Source organism: Hemicordylus capensis, chromosome 4 (assembly GCF_027244095.1).
Source record: "Hemicordylus capensis ecotype Gifberg chromosome 4, rHemCap1.1.pri, whole genome shotgun sequence".
NCBI classification, from domain to species: domain Eukaryota; kingdom Metazoa; phylum Chordata; class Lepidosauria; order Squamata; family Cordylidae; genus Hemicordylus; species Hemicordylus capensis.
Window position 1 is genome coordinate 295,148,752 of NC_069660.1, and position 24,333 is coordinate 295,173,084.

General features: G+C 42.0%; 1 protein-coding gene across 6 annotated transcripts in view; it reads right to left on the reverse strand.

Moving 5' to 3' along the window:
• The window catches only part of CSMD3 (CUB and Sushi multiple domains 3), a 1,041,917-nt gene that overhangs the window by 31,674 nt on the left and 985,910 nt on the right, over window positions 1-24,333 (reverse strand). For all 6 annotated transcript variants that reach the window (XM_053246219.1, XM_053246218.1, XM_053246216.1 and 3 more), the window contains 3 exons: window positions 19,492-19,603; window positions 15,372-15,551; window positions 12,817-12,882 (listed from right to left, as the gene is read on the reverse strand). In XM_053246219.1, coding sequence (XP_053102194.1) covers window positions 12,817-12,882; window positions 15,372-15,551; window positions 19,492-19,603 — 358 coding nt within the window. The remainder of the gene's footprint in view (window positions 1-12,816; window positions 12,883-15,371; window positions 15,552-19,491; window positions 19,604-24,333) is intronic.

The window sequence follows — 24,333 nt, forward strand, 5'->3', positions numbered from 1 at the left end:
CTGTTGCTATTGATATCAGAACATAGGAACATAGGAAGCTGCCATATACTGAGTCAGACCATTGGTCTATCTATCTCAGTACTTTCTTCACAGACTGGCAGCGGCATCTCCAAGGTTGCAGGCAGGAATCTCTCTCAGCCCTATCTTGGAGATACTGCCAGGGAGGGAAATTGGAACCTTCTGCTCTTCCCAGAGTGGCTCCATCCCCTGAGGGGAATATCTTCCAGTGCTGACACATCGAGTCTCCCATTCACATGCAACCAGGGCAAACCCTGCTTAGCTAAGGGGACAAGTCATGCTTGCTACCACAAGACCAGCTCTCCTCCATATAACTGAAACAAAGTTGAAGATAGACAACATTTTTTGAGGGACGGAGGAAGAACTCTATAGTGTTAACCACTGTTATGTGATAACATCCACGCAACTATAACATTCAGTTATCTATGCTTCTCTGTTTCAGTCCATATGTCATTCACTCTATGTGTCATTCCTTGGAAGAAAGCCTCACTAAATTCAGTAGGACTTACATCGTGTAAGTGGACGGAGGCTTGCCTTGCAACCCTAGGATCTTTAAAATGTATGAACTCATCAAGACAGTTTAAAGGATGCTATACTTTGTAATGGTTTAAAAAGTATTCTTTGGGGTTTTATAGAATACACAAATTTTGTAAATGAATAAAATGACTCAGCAGCTCCTTTTAGTGCCTTACAGGCATTTCGTACATTTTTAAAGCTTACTAAGGAAACTATTTGGAATACATGAATGCTAATCATTATAAATAGGTGTGTAGAATGATGAGCTAAGCTCTAATTCACAGCCAAATCAATGGGGAAAGTTTCACTGGTTTCTATAAGCTATGGGGTTAATCCCTTAAATCTGAATTGATGCTTATAGCCTCACACGCGGTTTTGAAGACAAAGATCTTAGGATTGTAAAGTATTAAAAATAAGCAGCCTACACTAATAAATATTCAAAGTAAAAATAATTTAAAACAGTGATTCACTACTAATACATGTTTTTATGTTCCACTACGATGAGGCTACTTTGCTTGGCTTATAAGTATGTGCTTATGTTTTCTGTTGATTTGGGCTCTAAAGTCTATAGTGGAATCAGGCTTGTCTACCCAGGCATACTTATTACCTGCATCTACAGCATATACTTTCAGTAAGCGGCTGCAATTCATTCTGAAAATCTGCTGAGGCAGTAAATGGCATAATAAGCCAATACCATTAGAGAAACTTGCCCAGAAGTTTAGTCAAATAAAAGGCACCTTGCAGCATCTCTCAAATAAAATCTTCATCTTCTTGTTTCTATCGTTGGCAAAAGAAAGGCTTTCTTGCCACAGACTATGGTACACAACATACATGTTTCAAAAGCTTTGGCCTGCTATCCACTGAAATGTACAGTGACCATCATCCCAATTGCCTCTGCTCCATTTTGGCAATATAGCTTCCCCTTGAGCCTAAGCAAATTGCTCTGTGAACCAAAGTTCCATTAGACAATTGGGCAGTGAGCTAGGCAGGGGTATTATGTTTAGAGCCTGGTGTCGTCCTCCTCAGGAGGAGCTGGCCCCTTAAGCTCTTGCATTTTAGATGAAGCTGAATTGCCATCCCAAGAACATCAGGTTCTTTGAATAATGGAAATATTCTAATGGAACAACTAATCATGCTCAGAGCTGTTAGAGCATGCAGTCAGAACAACTCCCAGCCACTTGCGACTTTTGTGGTGACATGCCAGCTCTGCTCCCCTGCCCTCCCAATAAAATGTCAGGATAAAAGCTTCCTGATTTTTTGAGCCCCTCAGGTCCCAGAATTCAGGAGACCTCCATGTCTTTGTTCGCCTTTTCTTACAATTTGTTGGGTTTTTTAAAAAAATAATTGCCCCAAGGACAATTGTCCTGAGTGTGATTCTAGATATGAGATTGCTGGTGGCAGTACTTTGCCCAGTACTGCCCTGGTTGCCTCCCAATTGGGCACCTGCTTTACTCAGCTCTGCTCCCTGGATTAAGACTTGACTTGTGGGGTGCATAGTATGTGCAAAAGGCCAGCCTAAGTGCCAGGCTGTCGGCACTTGCAGGAGACTTCAGGAGGAGGTTTGTGTGCTTTCCATCTGCCTTCCTCCCCCTTTTCTCTGTTTGGGGTGGTCAGGCTACCCCCTGGCTGGGTGCTTGTCCTTCCTGAGTGTTCTGACACCGAGCAGCTGGCCATTTCAGCCCACTGCTGTGTGAGAGATAGCTGATTGGGCTGCTCCAACTCTGTGGCCTTTCAAAGAAGGAAGCCTCTGCTGCAGGTGCAGCCTCCGGTGCAGGTTGCCTTCAGGCAGCCGCCAAAGGGGTCTGGCCTTTGGTGGTGGGACTGAGGTGTGGGGTCTATGCATTGTTTTAGACTCCTGGTAGGGACAGTCATGTTTTGTTGCTGCCCTATGATTAGTTGAGCCTGGTGTACTGTAAGTATGTGTCTTGTGTCGTTGGAAGATGGGCAGGCAGGGGGCGTCTCTGGGGCAGCCATTCCAGTGGTGATGGGGATGTCAACCAATATTTGGTGCTGACAGATCAGCAGGACATAATAGGGGGAGGGAATTTAGTAACTTATCATGGTTTCCCCCTCAATCAGGCCTACTACATCTTTGGCCTTGGAGGGCAGTCCCTTCAACCCACAGAACAGAACCTCCCCTTATTGCTTTGTAATGCCAGGTTGGTCCAAAATAAGCCTGAGATCATGATCCATGATTTGATCTTGGTTGAAGGTGCCAATCTGGTGTCCATTACGGAGACCTGGTCAGAAGAGGCTAGTGGCCCAGTTTGGTCCCAGCTCCTCCCAGTGGGTTACTCTGTGGTGGAGCAGGTGAGAGGATGTGGGAGAGAAGGTGGGATGGCTGTGATCTATAAGAATACTATTTACCTTACCAGGATCCATTTCAGGGAGTTGGCCTATATTGAATGTGTGTTCCTAAGTCTAGGAACCAAGGATAGATTGGGACTTCTTTTGGTATACCGATCACTCCGTTGTTCAACAGAGTCCCTGACTGAGCTGACGGACCTGGTTGCTTAGTTGGCATTGGAGTGGACCAGGCTGTTGGGTTGTTGTTGGTGGGGGAAATTCAATGTCCATTTCAGGCCCGCATTGTCAGGGGCACCTCAGGAGTTCATAGTGGCCATAATGACTATGGGCCTATCCCAAGTTGTTTCTGGACCAACACATGATGCAGGTCACATGCTTAACTTGTTCTTTTTGCACTGATCAGGGTGGTGTTCCGTGCAGGCACATAGCCACTATTGGGCAACCAGGTTCAAATAACCCGGGCCGCCGCCCTTTAGGGTCCACGCCTCACGGCCTCGACATGCCCCCCGCATCTGATGTCAGATGGGGGGGGTCTGGTTTAGCTCCCAAGGAGGGCTGCACAGCCCCGTTCAGGAGATGTGGCCATCGCTGCTTTTGCAGCGTGGCCAGGAGCAGATCTTCCCTGCCATAAAGGAGGGGAGAGCCACTTCTGACCATGCTGCGAACGCAGTGCTGACCTCAATCTAGCTCCCAAATGGGGTTGTGTGGCCCTGTTCGGGAGCCAGACCATGCCCCTGATGTCTGATGTCAGACGTAGGAGGTGTGGTGAGCAGGGCGGCGGCAGCAGGACACAGGCTGCCCAGGGCTTTGGAACGCACTCCTTGCTGAAATAAGAGCATCTCCTTCTCTGTTTGCTTTTAGGACGACCCTGAAGATGTACCTGTTTTCCCAAGGCTTCAACTGAGATTCAATTTTTAAATGTCAATGTGTTTTAATATGATTTTTATCTATGATTTTTATCTTTTTATGAATTTTAAATGTGTTATATTTTATGTTTTAATTCTGTACACTGTAATTCTGTATTTAATTCTAATACAAAAATCTCTAGACAGTACATACATTCAATAAATAAAAAATAAATAAATTTGTTGGGTTCTCAGCTCAATATGCCCGTTCAGCAACCATGAAGGATCCTTACTTCCAGAAGCCATTCTGTGGTATGGAACCACAGACTTCTCTGCTTGAGATTCATCCTCTTCTTTCATTTCAACTTGGTAATTAGTGGATGGCATAAACCCCTCTTCCTTTCTCTCCTCCTTTCCTCTTCCTAACTTTCATTTTCCCCACAAGCAACTCAGCTGTGTTAACCCTCACTTCCCTTGTCCTTCCTCAAACGAGCTTTCAGTCTCTCTGCTGCAAGCAGTACTCCATGATGGATTATTATGCTGTGCTCTTTAACACCCCCCCACCCCCCACCCCATTCCTTTCTTCTGAGAAATCCTTGTCTCTTGATTCTGTTTGCCCCTCTGGGCTAGTCAAAGGTAGTACTCCACTCTCCAGATCTGATCTGGAGTTATTCACTTTTGCTGCTTTGGTGCTAGTCACTCTGGGCTCACTCACTGGATAATTAGCTTCCTGCTTCCCTAGCAACAGTATAGGCTGCAGAAGGGAAAGGGTCCCCTAGCATTCCAGGTAATTCCCTTAGCTTCAAATATAGAATTTCCACAGATAATCTGAGTTGGTGCTCCAGCCATGGATGTGCAACTAGGTACAAATGTGTTTAAGTGACATTGGTCTGAGCATGTGTGATAAAATGCACAGCATAATATTTCCCTGAAATGTTCTTCCCCTAAAGATCAGGAGGCCCTTCAGAGCAGAACCCATAAGTGATCTCATTAATGAGATTTATTTCTATTGAATTCATTTAGCACCACAATGCACAGTTTCTCTGAAGGATTCCTTCCCCCACCCACCACAAACATCTGTAATAGAGTTTGATTCTGCTGCTGCTGCTGTTGCCTTCTGTTCCCAAGAATCACCCTGAACTGTCTCGCGAGACAGGTAAACAGCAAAAAACAAACAAACCAGGCAATATGCACAGTTGAAATCAGTAGCTAATCTATACCAATTCACAGATCCATGCTGGATGGCAAGAGTTGATCAGTGATTCAGCTAGATGGGATTGAATAGGTGGGGAGAGCTGTGAGAGAATAAATGTCCTATGTGCTGAAGTACCTAAGGACCAAATCTATGGACCAAACCACTCATGATATTAAACCCATTATTAGGGCTAAGCAGCTTGGTTTTAACTTGATTTTAACTGAGAAAATAGCAGTGGATTGAGGTTTGGGTCCATGGTGGGGACATGTAGAGAGGCTTTAGAATAATTAAATAGTGTGCATAGAGAGCTTGATCAGGACTGAGACAGTGGCAGAGGGTTATGTTTGAAGCCTCCCTGCCCCCTGCAGTCCTGAATGGAGGAACTGATCTTGCTGCTGTCTACTCAGTTAAAAAATAAGCCAGACAGGCCTAGTAATGTGCTCTAAGTCATGTGTAGCATGGCCCTAAGGCTACAATTACCAGAGAGTAAGTCCCATTATACTTGGACAGATTTCTGCTTTAATAGGCTTTGGCTTGTACTGAAAAGGTTCTAGATGATTTAGCCAAATGATTGCTGCTCATTCTCAGTTTTCCAGCCAAAAGATTACCACTTTTAAATCTCAAGATTTAAAGCGTACTTTGGCACCTGCATATTAAATTCTTGTGTTCAAACAAGTCAAATGAATGTGAGTCCATCAATCGCTATGGAATTTCCATTCTTTTTTTCCAGATGTATAAAGAAATTCTTAACAAAATTGCCCACTCACCACTAATTCCCAATCCTAATATAGGCAGGAAGTATGACACAGAAAGAGCTATCAAAGTTATGCAGCTGTTCCTGTAAGCCATTATTTCTTCTTCCTGAACTTATCACTTTGTGATGATGGATCTATTTTCAAAAGCATCCCTTATTTCTTATCTCAGCAAATGATAGTGGGCAAGGAGGAGGAAAAAATGTGCTGTCATAAGAGCAGAGAGCAAGAAGACTAGGGCAATACTTTTTGTATCTGGCTGGCACCTTTAATACTTTTCACATCTGGCTTTTCAAAAATTGTATTATCAGTTTTGTATACAAAATGAATCATCCCTGTTTTGGCTACAAATGTTTTGTTGTTTCAGACCTCCATTTTGTGGCAATCTCTGAGTCAGTCTCCATTTTGTTTTTGACGTCTCTTTGAATTTCCCGCCCTTCCAGCCTTCTGATTGGTGACCTAAAGCATGGGCTGACCTGCTGACGATTCCCTTCTTGTTCCCTATTGGCTCTTTTGCCTCTTTCCACTCTTTACTGACCCCACATTGGCCAGGGGAAGGGTTGAAGAAGGGGGCAAAAGTGGAGGGAGTTCTAGGAGGGGTTTTCAATTCATTCAACAGGATAGTTACTCTGTTGCCATTCTGCCTTTCTGCCTCATTGAAGAGAGAGAGAGAGAGAGAGAGAGAGAGAACGAGAACTAGTTTGCATTGCATGCCTCAAGTTGCCATGATGCCATGCAGCCATTGCCTGTGCCTGCCTTGTTGCCAGCCTGAGCCCAGCTGCCAGCCTGCTATGGCTAGTACTGTATGCCAGCCTGGGAATGGATTTATCTGCTGCATTGCTTTTTTGTTACAGGAGATTTTTTTTTCACCCCCTTGAGAGAATCGCTGCCTGCCTGTGCCTGTGTGTCTGTTCCAGCCACCAGTGTCACCAGCCCTAGACTGAGTGAATGTACCCCCATTTTCACCCCCACACCCCCCACACCTCCCACTGGAATTCTGTACTCTTGGGTTTTTTTCCCTGTTTGGTTTGGGGTTGCAATTGAATTTTAAAAGTTACATGTTGTTTAGGTTAGAAGAAGTTTAAACAGGGGTTCTGTGTGGGAGGGATCATCATTAGCTAGTACTAGTAGGTGGTAGTGTAGCCTCATGGTTAAAAAAAACCAAGTCTGTCTTCTTTTCCCATTCCAAAGAGATTTTTTTGGAGGGGCACTTTTAAAAAACAGAAGCCTGCCCTCTGCCCCATAATGATATTCTCTGCCCAGCAGCCTCTTGTATGATATTCCTTAATCATTATTGTTGTATTAGTTAATTGTATCTATGCTGTTCAATCCATAGTTATATTGTATCTGCTATTGTGTCTCTGTTACCTTACCCTATCTGGTCCCTTGTATCTGTTTCCTAGTTTCAATGTGTGTGTGAATGAATAAATAAATAAATAAATAAATAAATAAATGCAATTAAAATGCCTTGGATGGTTTGATGTTGTGCTGTATTTTGGGGAGGTTCTCTCTCTTTCTCTCCTTCTAGCATCATCATCATTTTTATTCAAACTAGATTGCTTGCATCAAATAGGTTGTGTGGTGCCACAGGCTCCAATCTATTGCAGAAATGTCAAAAAATGCACCAAAAGTTGTGTGCCATTGTTGTCAGGATCATCACTTTTCTACTTGGGTAGGTGGGAGCAAACCTCACTGTTCCACTGGCAGAATGTTGTTGTTTGCACCCTTCCTAACTTATCCCACTTTTATGGCCAGGTGCCACAGATGTAGCTGTGTCTCTGTTGCTTGTGGACAAAAAATGCTTGGGGGAGAGAGAACAAGGCAATGTTGTTCGCTTAGGGCCTAGTCTGCTGCATCTTTGTGATCTTGCTTTGGAAACCTGGTTCCTTGCAAAGCTCTGTTGTTGTTGATGTGTGCTGTTATGTTCTTTGGGGTAGATTCGGTGCAGAACGGGGGCTTCAGGGGTGGAAGAGTGGGTCGGGTGGTAGTGCCCCAATGGGTCCTGCCACCAAACAGATTGTATCATTTCACTTCTGGGGGAAAGGGGTAGCCTAGAGCGGAGTAGAGTGGGTGGTAGTGCCCAATGGGGGCAAGAAGCTACCACAATTATTTCAAAGGAATTGGGCAAAGGGCTGATTTTTAAAGGATTAATGAAGTTTACACGTCTTTAAGATTTTCCCCCATAGGGAATAATGGAGGTTTCATCAGTCCCATAATTCCACTTGGGGGGCACTGGGGTGGCCCAGAGCGAGAGGTGGTGTAGTGCACATAGGGTACCAACCACCCCCATGGGTTGCTAACCCATGGGGAAAGGGGTTTTGTTGTTTCTGAGGTGTTCTGGGTGTAGATTATCTGGTAGCATATGAGATTTTCAATGACAAACCATGAATCCACTCTCATCTGCTACCAGAAAATCTACACTCAGAACACTTCATCATCCTTTGGGGAACAGTCCGGATTAGGACTGTAGTGGGAGCAAAGGGTTGCTCATGCTGCCGTGATGCTGATTCAAACTGAGGTACCACACATAGTATTTTACATAGCAAAAACAAGTACACAGCTGCATAGTGTTTGCTTAAAGTAATATCTAAGTTGATGTTCATTCAAATACACTCCATCTCCATTCTAACCATCAGCTCCCACCAGCAGACTATTCTGGGCTATTATCCTAACAATAAATTGCCAACCAACAGCCACAAAACAGCAGCCCTTCTCTTCCTCCAGTCTCATTTGCTGTATTCGCCATTCCTGATTTCATGCTCCAATTATTTAAGAAATTTGACCAAACAAAATATTAGCATAACTGGTAACAACAAGAACAAAGCAAGTACGGAAGGGACAAAATGATGATGAAGATAAAATAGCGATGCTGGGGTGGGGACAGGAGGTGTGCTTAATTGTGCTACCATGGGCTACCACCCACCCATCTCCCTCTCTCCCTCCTCGCTCCTATCTTCCTTCATGTCTATATTTAGAGCTCAGGTGCTTTGGAGTATCAACTCTTGGACCAAAAATGCTAGCTAAATGACAGGTTATTGCATTATAGTTTATATGTATATAATTCATCACGTTGAATGGTAGTGACAGTGCCAACTGCATACTTAACTGTATAATAAATATTTTAAAAAACGCTTCTCAAAAATGTAAAACACACACACACACACACACACACACACACACACACACCAGACAGAAAGATCCAGCTAATATTAAGCATTTTTAAATTTCCCATGGCTGACATCCTGAGTAATGAAACTGGTGCAATGAGAGAAGTACCAGTATTTATGAAAAGTTCAACTAACTGCTGATTTAGCAGCTTCCACTGCTGATTTAGCAAGGGTGGAAAATTTGACAACCTCTCCTTTCCCAGGAAGCACTCTGTGCTACCTGAAAATATGTCCTGTGGGTTGTACAGTCCTCAGAGGCATATTTTCTGGTGATCTTTTGGGTGATGCAGAAGGGGAGGTCATTAAAATTCCCACACACGCTCATTAGCACCTGTGAAATTTAGTGTGGACTGGAACTCTTCAGGAGAACTGCTGTTTCTTGCATTAATGTTTTGTTAGGATTTCAGCCAGCCACTTCAGTAAGGGAATTATGTAACCACTAAGATGCTTAATTTGGATAGATCACACCTACAAATAGAAACTCCAGTCCAGACCTAATGTTCTATTGTACTGATGTTATAGCAATACTAAAAAATAATGTTAGTGGTAGCAGTCTTATATTAGGAAATAGGCTCTCAGGTTTGTCTTTCTTGCTTTGGAAGGCTGATATACTGCAAATATAGGATTGCATTGCAAGTAGTTAAAACTGAATGTAAGTTAGGAATAGGCAAGTGGAAACCTAGGGCCCAAATTTGATTCCCAAAGGCTGTCATCACTGTATGAACACATAATAAACATGACAACAACTTGGTGCTATGGAGCCAATCAGATTAACTATGTGACAACATCACCAAGCACTATTAAAGTTGATTGAGGGCAGTACTTCCTGAACTGCTCACATGGGTGATCCCAGTCAATGAGATCAATTATTGCCTAATTCTGGATGGAAAAACATCAATTCTTTTTCACAGCAGTCACTGTAAATAAAAAAGTTTTATTTACAGTCTTAGTCCAGCAAAAAACAAACAAACAACCAAAGCAAAACCAAACCAATTAACAATTAACTCAAAACTATTAGCTGGCACAAATTTGCCAGCTAATAGAACAATTTGCCATTGTTAATGTTGCTACTATCTCTAATCACTATATCTATTAGGGATGTGCACAAATCAAATTTTTAATACAATTTGTACCTGAACTGAATAACCCCCACTTTGTTTGGGGTCCAAATGCCCCCCCATCACTCCAGATTCAATTTGTACCCAAATTTTCAAAATATGAACTGATTTGGGGCAAAAAGGGGGTTCTGGGGGCAAAAGAGTTGGGTGGGTGATAGTGCCCAATGGGTGGAAGCTACCACCCAAATTTCAAAGAAATTGGGCAAAGGGGTGATTTTCGATTTTTTAAAAAAGTTTGTGCATCTTTAAGCTTTCTCCCATAAGGAATAATGGGGATTTCAGCAGCCTTATAGCTCCACATGGGGGGCACCAGGGTGGCCCAGAGTGGGTTGTGGCGGGTGATAGTGCTGAATGGGTGCAAGGAAGCTACCACCCAGATTTCAAAGAAATTGGGCAAAGGGGTGATTTCTAAAAAATATTTTGAAGTTCATACATCTTTAAGCTTTTCCCCATAGGGAATAAAGGGGATTTCATCAGCCTTAGTTATAACTCCTGGTGGGGGCGGGGGTTAGGGTGGCCCAGAGTGGGTTGTGGTGGGTGGTAGGGCCCAATGGGTGCAAGGAAGCTACCACCCAGATTTCAAAAAAACTGGGCAAAGGGGTGATTTTTTTTAAAAGAAGTTTTTTTAAGTTTTGCCCCCATAGGGAATAATGGGGAATTTCAGCAGCCCCATAACTCCACTTGAGGGGCACCAGGGTGGCCCAGAGCAGGTTGTGGTGTAGTGCACATAGGGTGCCAATCACCCCCAAAATGACAAGCCCATGGGGCTATGGGTTTTGTTGTTTTCAATGTCTGAAGTGTTCTGAGAGTAGATTCTCTGGTACAAAATGAGAGTGGATTCTTTCTAAGTTTATTCAAGTTTATTCATCATTTTGCACCAAAGAAGATTATGAATGAACAAAGATGAGCAGTGATTCTAACTGGAGGGCTGAAGTTGTGCAGCCGTGCATTAAATAAAATATGCTGTACATCTAAGATGGGGCCAGAAGGCTCACCTCAAACCTTGCAGGTCTCCCCCATCACTCACCCCTTGCAGGTGCCACTCACAGATAAACTGGCATTCGTCTGAAGAGGAATGTGGGCATTTCTGTGACTGGGAGGCTGGCATGTCACAGAAATCACAGAAATGCCCAAATTCAATTATATGTGATCAGCTTCTTCAGACTAACGCCGGCATATCCATGAGGCCCCTATGAGGGGTAAGTGATGGGATCAGGATGGAACTCCTGGTCCCATTATAGATGCTGTACTTGTGTACTGTGTTTTCTTATTTAATGTCTTAAGAGGGCAAAAGTGTTCAAAAGGTGACTACCCCCTTTAGTTCATTTCTAATTAAGACACATGAAGAAAGGCTGAAGGAACTGGGTATATTTAACATAGGAAAAGAATCAATAAGAAAAAGCAGTGACAACTTTGAATTACTCATAAGAATGTCAGAAAGCACCTGATGTCCATTATAGCTCTTTTTGTATAAGGATGAGATACAAAGCCCATCCATTTCTTAACGTGTGTACTCATGACAAACAGAACTTCACAAGTGATAATGTCCTGACACCCAAAGATTAACTCCATTGAAGAAAAACATACCAGGCCCAGTCTTAGTGCAATCTAGATATAGTACCAATTATATTCCTGTCCATATCAACCAGTCATTTAAATGGTACCCAAATGAGCAACAGAATGTGGATATAGATGTGCATCCAGATGTACATCTGCACAGGATGTATATGCACTAAGTTTGGTTCTGTACACATATCACCCTGCTTGAACTAGATGAAGTCATGTAGCAACCCTAGAATTATTAACTTTTATAAACCTGTAGATAACAATAATTTCTTCAGCTAATGTTCTTTTGTTACTCTACAAGTTGCAGAGAGAAAATACTTTTGCAAGCTCCAAAAATGTCTCCATAACTCATATGCTGCATGCATCTTCCTTATGTTTTTCTATATCAGGATACCATATATCATACTCTAAAAATGTGCAAAAATGCACATATGGATGAGCCCTGAAATAAAGGAACAAATTTTATTTCTTCACTTAATTGCCTTCAACATTGTTGAAGTTTGCAAACATACCACAGGGCCAATTTGACAACAGGGGATAATGAAGCTATTCTCAGCCAAAGGGGGGGAAAAGCTAGTCTTTGATCTGGATGTAGGATTTTTAAAAAGTAACATTGCATGGGTTAAAATTCAAAGTTGTTGATACACAATTGCATGATACCTCTAAAAACCAATTCCCCCTTACTTTTGTTTACAGAGTGTGATAGTGTACAAGAGTGATACAAAGTACTTACAAACTCAGTTCACACTAATCGTTAGCATAGAAGTGGTGCAAAATCACTGCTATAAATAGCATCTACATGTGTTACTTCATTAGAGCACTTGTTATTGTGATGCACCAGAGAACTCTCTTGGCAACCAGTGCAAGGCAATTTATACAGAATCACAGCTTGGAGTGGGTGACAAAACAAAAGGAGCAAATTCTTGGCTACCCAGTTGACCACATCACTTCAAGCAGTTACTGTCTTATTTTCTTAAGTTAGATTTTTTTAAAAAAATTATTGAATATCTAAATTGATCTAAGATACCAAGATACATGCATTTGGGGAAAACAACAGTCCTTTAAAATAACATCCCTAGCTTCCATATCTCTTCCCACTTGCTTGCATATCTCTTCCCACAGCTGTCTAGTAATTCCTATCCTGTGCTTTGATTCAATTTTACCATACATGCATTAGCTTCAAAGTTCCAAAAGACAAATTTGTGAGATTTCTCCTGTATATTATTTTATTATATATATTTTATATATAATATCCTGTCTATTATAAGCTACTCAAATGGTGTCATTTCTGTTTCTTAGCTTAGCAGTAAATTGTTAAATCAAAAGACTCACCATTCAGTTTGGGACTTGGTGTTCCCAATGCTGGCCTAGGGTCTTTTACCAGTATTTTGGAACCAGCTGTTGATATAAGTAAAGAAAAGTCGGGGAGAGTTAAGCACAGAAACATAACCAAAACTCTTGTGATTTCTAATACAGCCACATGTAACATATTATGATGCGATCTTGTGATAGCTGTTCTTCCTACAATGCATTATAGGTACAACTGGATACAAGTGTCCAAGGATGAAAACCAAAGCCATTAAAATCAAAAGTGTGTTTGCCGTGTATCTGTTCAGTAAGTAGAGAAAACCGTAAAGCAGAATTTTTGGGTAGCTGATTTTAATTCAATTCAATTTTAATAATTTTAAATTTTTGTTTTAATGATTATTTTATTCTATTGTTTTTATTGTGCCATATATTTTAATCTGTGACTTAAATATTTTAAATGTTGTACATTGCCTAGAGATGTACATATCAGGAGATATAAAAATATGATAGACATATAGGTAGGTAGGTAGGTAGGTAGATCATATTACCATATAAATGCATATTTTGTATTAGGGTGTATTAGTGCAATTTCAATTCTAGAGAAGAGAACAGCACATCAAGTTTATATTCATAGTCTATCTTCACTTAGCTAGAATCAAAGTAGAATATAATGTAATCCATTTAAAGTGGACAGCTGTGTTTTTCTTTACCCTGATTGTAATTTATTTAAAATATTTGTACCTCAACCCTCCAGTACACGACTATGCACAACAGTAATAAAATAGATACAATATAAAGCAACTGATGAGACTGATAATTATATGGGGGACACCAAGCATGAGAAATGGGTCTCAGTGTTAGAAATGTAAAGTTAATAGTTTCTGAAATTGCCATGAGTTCTATGCTTCTATAAACCAAAGTCACAATTACTATTTCTCCTATACTAGGCCTGGTAAAAAGTTACAAATTTCAAGAACAGAATGTTTCTGAAATGGAACAAGAAGTTACCACTGCTACATGGATCGTTATTACTGTGATGTCTTTTGCAACTTGGATCACTATAAGACAGATGAAAGCAACATAATTCTTTATTCCTAGAAAATCACCAGTAGCGTCATTTTTCTCTGAAAACTATTTTCATCATCACCAAGAGAGGACAGGAGAACACACTGCTTTTTCTCCTAATGACCTTTCCATCTGAAAGTAACAAGCTTTTTCAAGTTTTCCGTATGTATCAATAAGATCAAAAGGGTTTGGCTACTTTATGCTCGACCATACTATTTGGAAGCTAGCCCTCCTTCATAGTATCTTGCACAACTGAATACAAGACATGAGGCCTTTCTCTCCTGCTGTCTGCCTCCCAATTAATTTATTTTACAGACATCACGTTTTACAAAAGAAAACCCCATGATAGCCAGTGTTCACCCTCAGAATATTCACTATGCCAGGGCTTTCCTGAAGTGTGTGAAATAATAATACAAGAAAAAGGACTTTTTATTATTTCCCTTGTTACTGAATAATCACAGCCTGCCCCAGCACAATTAGGACTGAAGATCATGGCTCACTGGAATGTAAGAGCTCTGATATTTCTGTTTAGAAAAATAATCTCTGGAAGTTTTGATGTAAAAAAAAAAAAAAAGCTGAGCATAGAATTTATTTATTTATTATTTTTGTTAGGGATGTTGAAATGTTCTGTCTCGTAACAGGCAGTCTCTAGTGTCCCATGTTTGGAAAAGAAAACCCTTAAAATGAAGGTCCTGTTCCAAGCTTGGAATGGAATGAGCCCATTCCAACTTGGAACGTTCTGAGTGCCATTTTGGAATCCAAAATCCATTTTGGAATCCAAAATGGCATCCATTCTGGAATCCAAAATGGCACTGTTCTTGCCTCTGTGTACTCCCAGTGGCCATTTGTGTGGTCAGCACCACCATGCAAATGGCCACCCTGCATGCATAGGGGCCAGAACCATTTTGGATTCTAAAATGGCCCTCGGAACTATCTCAGAATTTTCCGAGATTGTTTCATCAGAACAACTGTCTCAACCACTTGTCCCAACAGAATGATCAGTGGATTATGTGGAACCACGCATAATCTGTTTCATGCACACCCCACCCCGCCAGTACAATAATACTCGAGGTAGCTACTGTGCTATATACAGAGCTTGCAGTTCTGTTTCTCTTATATCTAGTTCCAGGGGTGTAGCAAGCTTGGAGTAGGGCCTGGAACAAAATGTGAAAATGAGTTCCTGCCCCACCCCCTTCTTTAGAGAGGTGGGAGGGGAGTGTGAGGAGCAAGCTGTTTACCCAGCAGTTGGCCACCACTCCCTCATAGGCCCAGGGTAGAGCTGCCATACAGAAAAGAAGGTCTCCCAAACCTTTAAGAGGTGCATGGAATTTCAGCAGGTACAGCCTTTCTTTTCCCTGCATAACTAGCAGTGTTTGCTGAAATTCCATCTTCTATGCATCCTCTTTTCCACTTGTCTTTTCCATATGGCAGCCCTAAATCCCTCCTTTGTTCAATTATAGCTACACCCATCTACTTTTGTCCTAAGACAGCAAGCAGGAAAGGCAAGAAATTACCTTCACAAACAGGAACTTTCCCAGTCCAAGTGCCATCAGATCTGCAGACTCTGTGTTCTGATCCTCCTGCTAGGAAGAATCCTGGTTGGCAGGTATATATCAGAGTATAACCAAGGGAGGGAAGGTCCATTCCTGCAACATTCATATGGTCTGGAGATTCTGGCTGTTTACAACTGTGCGCTAAAAAGAAAGCAATAATTTATATTCAATATGACAAAATATACAGTACTATTATGCTAAATTCAAGCCCAGATATGATGATATGCAGCTAATTATATTACAAGGTAGAGGGCATGCCCTTGATCTCTCTCTCCTTAGCTGCAGGAACTATAGCATTGCTGTGAACTATAGACCTACTCCAGCATAGCAGTGGGTTCTTAGGTTGCATTTATATTCTGCAGTGTGTTTGGAGAGCTATACCTTCTCCCTGTACCATTTCCCCAAATAAAATCATCCCTGAAGCTGCTAGTATGTATGTATGTACTGTATGTATGTATATATGATGAAGGGAGTTGATGTCTCTCCTTCTAGCTGGATAAAGTTAAAGTCAAGGTACTTATAATTAAGAAAAACAGGTAGATGTTATTAAATCATAACATCACAACATCAAGATACAACACAATACGGTCGTTCACAGGACCAGCTCTACCCGGGTTTGTACAGCCCTACCTGGGTAGAGTTGGTTGTGTGAAGTGCTGGGATCGGTCCTGATCCTGGTGCTCTCCAGCCAGGTAGCTGTTTGTTTTTTAAACCTGGGCTAAAAGTGCCCAGGTTAATGCGCACACATCCTCCCTCACTCTTGGAGCATGTGAACACTCGGGCTGCCTGAGGCCAAGCGTTCATAGAAACAGGCAGTAAGTGTGCCCAGCAGTGGGGAAAATACCCAATGTGCCGTGCTCCTCATCCAGTGTATTGTGGGATGCAGGAGGTTGCAGTCTGCTTTCCCCCTGGCTCCTCCTGGAGTGCTCACGCACCGGTCGTGTGGATGCACACTTCTGGGAAGACCTGGAGTGGCGCTGATCGTGTGGGGGAATGTAGGAAGTTTCCGGCCTTCTCCCGAGCCCTCCCCAGGCTGGTTAAGTTTTGGTCATGAGAACGACCTTAATGTATTGCAAAAGACTACATAAAACCAGGATACAGTACAAAGTGCTGCAATAAGAGTGAAAGGCAGCCCTAAATTTAATCACCATTTATTTTGAAGTGTGGGAAATAAAAGTGTTTTGACCTGGTATGTAAAACTTAGCAAGGTGGTGCTAGTGTGTATGTACCTGGCAAGGCAGTTCTGTAACCAGAACACAGGGAAGACCTTGTCTTCAGTAATCAATGTGTCTAATACACAAAAGTGAGGGGCAGCTATTATTTATTTGTTCAATTTTTAGACCGCCCTTACAAATAGCTCAGGGCGGTTCAAAAACATCAAAGACCCTTTAAAACAATTTAAGAGCACTGGAAGGCCAGGCCGAACAGGTAGGTCGTTAAGGCTCTCCTAAATTTCAATAAATAATTCAAATTACGGATGTCTGCAGGGAGCGCATTCCACAGTCTAGGAGCGGCTACAGAGAAGGCCCGCCTCTGGGTTGCCACCAGATGAGCTGGTGGCAACTGGAGCCGGACCTCCTCAGATGATCTTAGCGTGCAGTGGGGATCAGACCGAAGAAGATGCTCTTTAAGGTAACCTGTACCTAAGCCATTCAGGGCTTTAAAGGTAATAACCACACTTTGTATTTTGCTTGGAAACATATTGGCAACCAGTGCAGCTATTTCAAAAAAGGCATAATATGGTCTCTCCGGGTTGCCCCAGAGACCAACCTTGCTGCCGCATTTTGAACTAACTGAAGTTTCCAAACTACGTACAAAGGCAGCCCCACGTAGAGCGCATTGCAGTAGTGAAGCCTGGAGGTTACCAGCTGGTGCACCACTGTTCTGAGGTCATCCTCCTCTAGGAATGGATCAGCCTAAGCTGATAAAAAGCATTCCTGGCCACAGCCTCCACCTGAGATACCAGAGTGAGGCCTGGAACCAGGAGTACCCCCAAGCTGTGTACCTGCTCCTTCCGGGGGAGTGTAACCCCATTCAGCACAGGGAGATCTAACTCATCCCTCAGATTCTGAGCCCCTACAATGAGTACCTCCATCTTGCTTGGATTCAGCTTCAATTTGTTATCCCTCATCCAGCCCATTTCTGCCTGTAGGCAGGTATTTAGGGAATGAACGCCATTTCCTGATGAAGCAGATGAAAGAAAGAAGTAGATTTGGGTGTCATCAGCATACTGATAACACCCAGCACCAAATCTCCTGATGACCTCACCCAGCGGTTTCATGTAAATATTGAAAAGCATTGGTGACAGAATGGAGCCCTGAGGGACTCCATATAACAGCTCTCGTTGAGAAGAGCAACTGTCACCAAGCTCCATCATCTGGGATATGCCCAAGAGATAGGAGCGGAACCACTGCAGAGCAATGCCTCCTTTCCCCAACTCCGCCAGGCGACCCAGAAGGATACCATGGTTGATGGTATCAAATGCCGCCAAGAGATCCAAGAGAACCAACAAAGTCACACTCCCTCTGTCGATTCCCCGATATAGGTCATCCATCAGGCCAACCAAGGTGTCTCAACCCCATAGCCCGCTCTAAAGCCAGTTTGAAATGGGTCTAGATAATCAGTTTCCTCCAAAACCGCCTGGAGCTGGTCGGCCACCACCCTCTCGATCACCTTGCCCAACCAAGGGAGATTAGAGATTGGCCTATAATTACCCATCACCGAGGGATCTAGGGAAGGCTTCTTAAGAAACGGTCTAATTATTGCCTCCTTCAAGCATGGAGGCACCTTACCCTCCCTCAGCGATGCATTTATGATATTCACCAGGCCTCCTCGAATAATCTCCTTGCTAGATCGAAGCAGTCAAGTCGGGCAAGGGTCCAGAGAACAAGTGGTGGACTGCACTGCTCCAAGCAGCTTGTCCACATCCTCAGGAATCACAGATTGAAACTGATCAAACCTAATACTACAAGAAGGATTGCTGGACATCTCCTTTGTAGACCCTGCAGAAAAAGTGGAATCCAAGTTGGCCAGAATACAGGAGATTTTGTCTGCAAATAACCCACTGAGGGCATCACAGTAGAGCACCTCCGGGAGCCGATTAGAAACAGAAGGAGTAGAAATTAGACTCCTCACTACCCGGGATAACTCTGCTGAATGTGAATCCGCAGAAGCAATGCAAACCAACCAGAACTTCTTTTTTGTCGTACGCACTGCCTCCACGTAAGCCCTCAAGTGGGTCACATGCTCCATCCTGTCAAATTCAAACTGAGTTCTCCTCCACCTGCGCTCCAGTCACCTACCCAGCCTATTAGCCCCACTGATGGGGAAAAGACACATACAGATACATACTTCTATGCCCCTCCCCTTCCAGTAGGGCTAATAGCAACTTTTGCAGCAATTTCAAGTGGGATAATAATCCAGAGGAAATGGTCACTACTGCCTCACTCATTTCACTTCCCAGATCCAATTTAGCCCCTTTCCCAGAGTTGCTTCTAAGTTTTTGTTTTTGGGTGGAACCACATCATGTCTGCTTTTTGGTACTGACAGGGTAAAAAACAGATCAGTAAAGCCATGAGGGCAAAGTGTCTGATACAGTCCAGCTTATTTTATGATGATCTGAATCATTTGCACAACACTAAAATGTTTCACACTTCAAATGTTATCTGTAAATAGGAAGCTATAACCTATTGGATACATTCAACCTATTGGATACAATGTATTAAACATCCACAAGCCCATTGTTTCCAGTGGGCCTAATCTTATGTATCAGTATTTGTGCAATTCGTGTAATTTGCATCCCCACATTACTGGGCTGACATACCCTTGAATGGTATGTCAGCCACTTTATGCATACCATGCCAGAGAACAAATGCCTGAGATATACTGACTACTTAATAAATAAAATAATAATAATAATAATAATAAATAATACATTTATATTCCGCTCTTCCTCCAAGGAGCCCAGAGCGGTGTACTACATACTTAAGTTTCTCTTTCACAACAACCCTGTGAAGTAGGTTAGGCTGAGAGTGAAATGACTGGCCATATTATCATTTTACTGTTTCCCCCTTGAACTTACGTATACATTCTGGCTGAATCCCACTCCACATAAGATCATGAAGGCAGGTGCGAGTTGTAGATCCTTGAAGAAGATATCCTTTTTTGCATTGAAACTGCACAATGTTTCCCACCTATTGAACATAAATAATGCATTGTTTTGGTTAATGAGAAGTAAAACCCGTATGAGTTGGGATGTCTTTTTCAGCTCTAATTTCCATAATATCAGCATTCCTTTCTATCTTAAGGATGATTTTATTTTATTTTGCAAAAAAGAGAAAATACTTCTTAGTGCACAAAGGAGTCTTTGAATAATATGGCTTTTACTACCAACCTCTAGCAAACAATCTGGATCAGCAAAACCTGATCCAGATTGAGGCCCCTATAGAGGGGGAAAGGATTAAATACCCTCCACCCAATATAATCCTGATCAGTCCCCCAATGGCTGATTTTTATCAAAACCAAAATCAACATGCAAAGCAAAATGTGTTTAAAATCACATCTAGTTGCACCTGAGAGCCTTACTGTGAATAACACATTTCCTCTAACCTAAACAATCCAACACACAATTCCTAGCCTCTTCTTTATTGTCAGGGCCTTGATTAAAATGTTTGTTCCAGTTCCAAATCCTCTTCTCTTCCAGTAACCAATGACATGTTAAAACTAACCCAAGTTCATCATATGGGAGCTTTGGACAGCTTCAAATGGTCAGACTATTTCATGCAAATTTCAGTGATTAATATGAAATCATCCTGTTTTTCTCTAAGAAGGTTCCAGAATTAGTATACATTGTTTGGCTGTCCATAATGGAAAAAAGATATGTCTCAACAGTCTCTTGAAGTGATGAACAAAGTCACTGTAGCTTACAGAACACCAAAAGTAAGCACAAATAGCTGGGAACTGCTGCTGGTTTTTTCCAAAGCATTCTTTCATATTGCTATTATTTTTTCATATACTACCATCAGTGTTGGTACAGTAACACTTTCTAGTCTAACTATGACATATAGCCAAACAGGCTTTAATCTGACCAGTCAACAAGAAATATATGGTCCTTTTGAGCACTGAGACTTCAAAAACTCCTGCCTTCTGAAGCGTTCTCATTCCAGTTTTCTGCCTTGAGCAATGAAATACTTAGGATAGGACCTTGAATCCTAACTGACATATCTAAAATAGACCCTAAAACAAATCTACATGTGCTTATCATTGGAACTGGTCATACAGTGGTTGTATTACATAAACATATGGAAAGTCAGCAGAAATGATGATGTCTCTTGGATTTCTTCAATGGCAACTTCACAATCTGATTTTGTCACAAGTGTAAATAAATAAATAAATATTATTATTATTTATTGTTTTTTGACACTGAGTTTGTTCTTCCAAAATAGCTCTACAGTATCCAGCCCTGGTTCCTCAGCTGAAGATCCTGAGTCCTGTAACCCATTTTTTGACAAGTGCCCAGGGACTCTAGCACTCAACCCTTGTTGACTCGGGTGACAACCGATCCAGTATAGGATAGATTTTTCTTGTTCTCACCATAGTTATGAGATTAGGGACATTTAGTCTGGCTTCTCAGCAGAGGCCTGTCTTTGGGTGACCCTCCAACGTAGCCCTCTGTATTCTCAAAGCTCGCAAGCCCCTCCACCTCATCAAGCCCCTCTGCCTCATCAAGGTAGGGCCTGTTGGAGGGGCCACACTACTTGGCGCAGCATGAATACTACGACGATACCTTTAATTTTTCTGTAGTTATCCTAGACCCTTGGAAAGGGCTGATAATTAAAGTACCAAATCCAGTCAATAACATTTGGTAGACTGTGCGTACATAGCATAATAATAAATATAAATAAACAACTTTGTTAGCCACCCCATAACAAATGGTTCTCTGGGTGGCTTACAACACAACATTGAAACATGAAATAAAAACATACATTAAACCATAACAAACCAAAAAAAAGGATGTGGGGGAACTACAAAGTATAATACAAAAACAATTTTAAAACATTTAAAAAAAATCAATTACAATCAGATCACAATTTAAAAAAAATAAAATTTAAAATTTAAAAGGTCTGAGTGAGCAAAAAGGTATTTACCAAATGTAATTAACATGTATCACAAAATTATGCCTCAGACAATTGTGTTTTGTACCAATACGAGACTGGTTTCTGATATTTGGGGGGTGGAAAAAACCCAATAATATTCAGTGGGAAAAGCCCTGCAATCAATACAAATACATTTTCTTCCCTTGCTCAAATCCACAATAGAGACTGAGAGCTTTAAAAAAAGTATGTGGGGGAGATAAATTATTCCCTCTGCCTGTAGAAACAGTAGTGGAGAGCCAGACTGGATGGCAACTGCTTTTGATTGGTGATATCTTCAAAATCCTCATTTAAATTTCCTGGATGTTTGAGTTCTGAATTACTGAATCTTGTTTCCAAAGTAGAACAGAAGGCTTAGAAATTCACCAAAATTTCTAACTTTTGTAGAGCACTGTTTGCTGCAGTTTCCAGTTTAGTTGTTTCTTTCCCCTGTATACATTGTATTAAAATTGATAAAACACCAATAATGAGCAATCCTGATGTGATAAAATGTATGGTGAACCAGAAAATTTATTGTGATTGTGCATGTGAAACCTGCTGTGAATGTGCATGTGATTCTTTTGGTGTGGTGTTTAAGCAATACGCAGAAGCATATACGGATCAGTAAAACACTACAAAAAGCCTTGAATCTGAATACAAGATTTTTATGGTGTTTTATCAGTGTAGAGGTTCAGATTGCTAGCATGGACAGGGAGAGAGATACACAGGATCAGAAGGAACTCAATGTCAGAATTTCTTCAGTAAACTCGAATCCAGAACTATGCATATTCTATTCATAGAATACAGGGCACAGGCCCAACTTTAGGGCAGGGTGACTGGGGTGGTTTGGAGGGACCCCACTGTGCTGGCAAGCGGCGGGCAGCCTCATGGACTGCCTGCGTGCTTGGCTCCTGGCAGTGGCATGCGCAGCGGCCGCTGCAGCTGCCCACCGCCACCATGTGTGCTTGCCTGGGGGAGGGAGGAAAGCAAGCAGAGGGCACGGCTTCACTCGGAAATAGGGCCTCATGCTCCATTTCAGAGCAAATATCAGTAGCGCTGCATTCACAGCGTGGGCAGGAGCTGCTTTCCCTGCCTTAAGGCATACACAGCATTGGCTGGCATTTGCTCTAAAATGGGTGCACAGCCCCATTTCAGAGCAAGGCCACGCCCCCTGCTGCACCTGATGTCAGACGGCACTGACAGGGCGGAGCAAACTCATGTAACGATAAAGGAACAGAAAAGGGAAAGCCCTCTAATTCCTGTTTCTTATCTAGCACTGCACATTTCTATGGCTAAACAAACTCATCTTCCTGTGTTATCAGTTCTGTGCCTTATATAAGCATTAATTTCACAGAAAAGAATAGCTTGCAAGTTTTCTCCTTATCTCCATGCTGAATGTCACACAAACCTTCATAAAAGTGACCCCAAAGTTAACACAAGGCTACCACAAATGTAATGGAGCTGTTCTTCTTTCTAAATTCAGATTGCTCCTTGGCTCCCTTCTTGTTTAATATAAATGAAGTTGCAAATTTTGCACATCTATACTTAGGGGGAAAGAAAAGAATGTAAAAATCCTACATATAGCAGTTTGCTCTAAATAAATCCCAGATACTGCAGTTCAGTACTATGTTGTCCTGCAATGGCATACAGTCAGAATGCTATAAACAATTTCTTATGTTACCAGCAGTATCTCTACACAAATATATCAAGTCCACAGTTCATTTCAAGGAAGCAATTTGTTTTTGAAGATTGTAGATGAAGTTAGTAAAAACTGACATCCAAATATATTTTGTCTTTGTAAAATCTGTTTAGTGGTTCGGGAAAGATCTACAATATAATAAAGCACTGGATAGGCTGGTGAAGACATTAAATATACTGAATAATTCCTGTTATATAAAGATTCCCTGTGCATGGTGCAGGTAGGACTGAAAGCAGGGCTACAGCGGTATGTCTCTCGAAGGATGTCAGCAATTTCAACAGAATCTACAGAAGCACACAAGAACAAATACTGTACTAGAGTCCGACAACTGGGAGCCAAACCAGACTAGACATCCAGTCACTTTTGCCGACCTTTTGTCCCCTTTAGAAAACCCTGCCTCTGTGGCTGCAGCCTTCAGCAGGAGACTGTCATGGATAAGGGCGTATTAATTTCTCTTTTGTTCCTTGCCAAAAATGTGCCTCCCTTAAGAACAGCCCTGCTGGATCAGGCCCAAGGCCCATCTAGGCCGGGCACCCTGTTTCACACAGTAGCTCACCAGGTGCTGCTGGAAGCCCACAGGAAGGAGTTGAGGGCACCTCTCCTCCATGAAGTTATCCAAACCCTTCTTAAAGCCATCCAGGTTGTTGGCTGTCACCACATCTTGTGGCAGAGAATGAAAAAGTATGAAAAAGTACTTCTGTTTGTTGGTCCTAAATTTCTTGGCAATCAATTTCAAAGGATGGCCCCTGGTTCTAGTATTATGCAAGAAAAAATTATCTCTATCCACTTTCTCCATGCCATGCATGATTTTATAGACCTCTATCATGTCTCCCCATAGTCGACTTTTTTCTGATGTAAAAAGCCCCAGGTGTAAAAAGCCCTAGCCTTGCCTCCTAAGGAAGGTGCTCTAGGCCCCTGATCATCTTGGTTGCCCTCTTCTGCACCTTTTCCAGTTCTACAATTTCCTTCTTTAGGTATGGTGATCAGAACTGTACGCAGTACTCCAAGTATGGCCACACCATAGATTTGTATAAGGGCATTGTAATATTCGCATTTTTATTTTCAACCCCCTTCCTAATGTTCCGTAGTATGG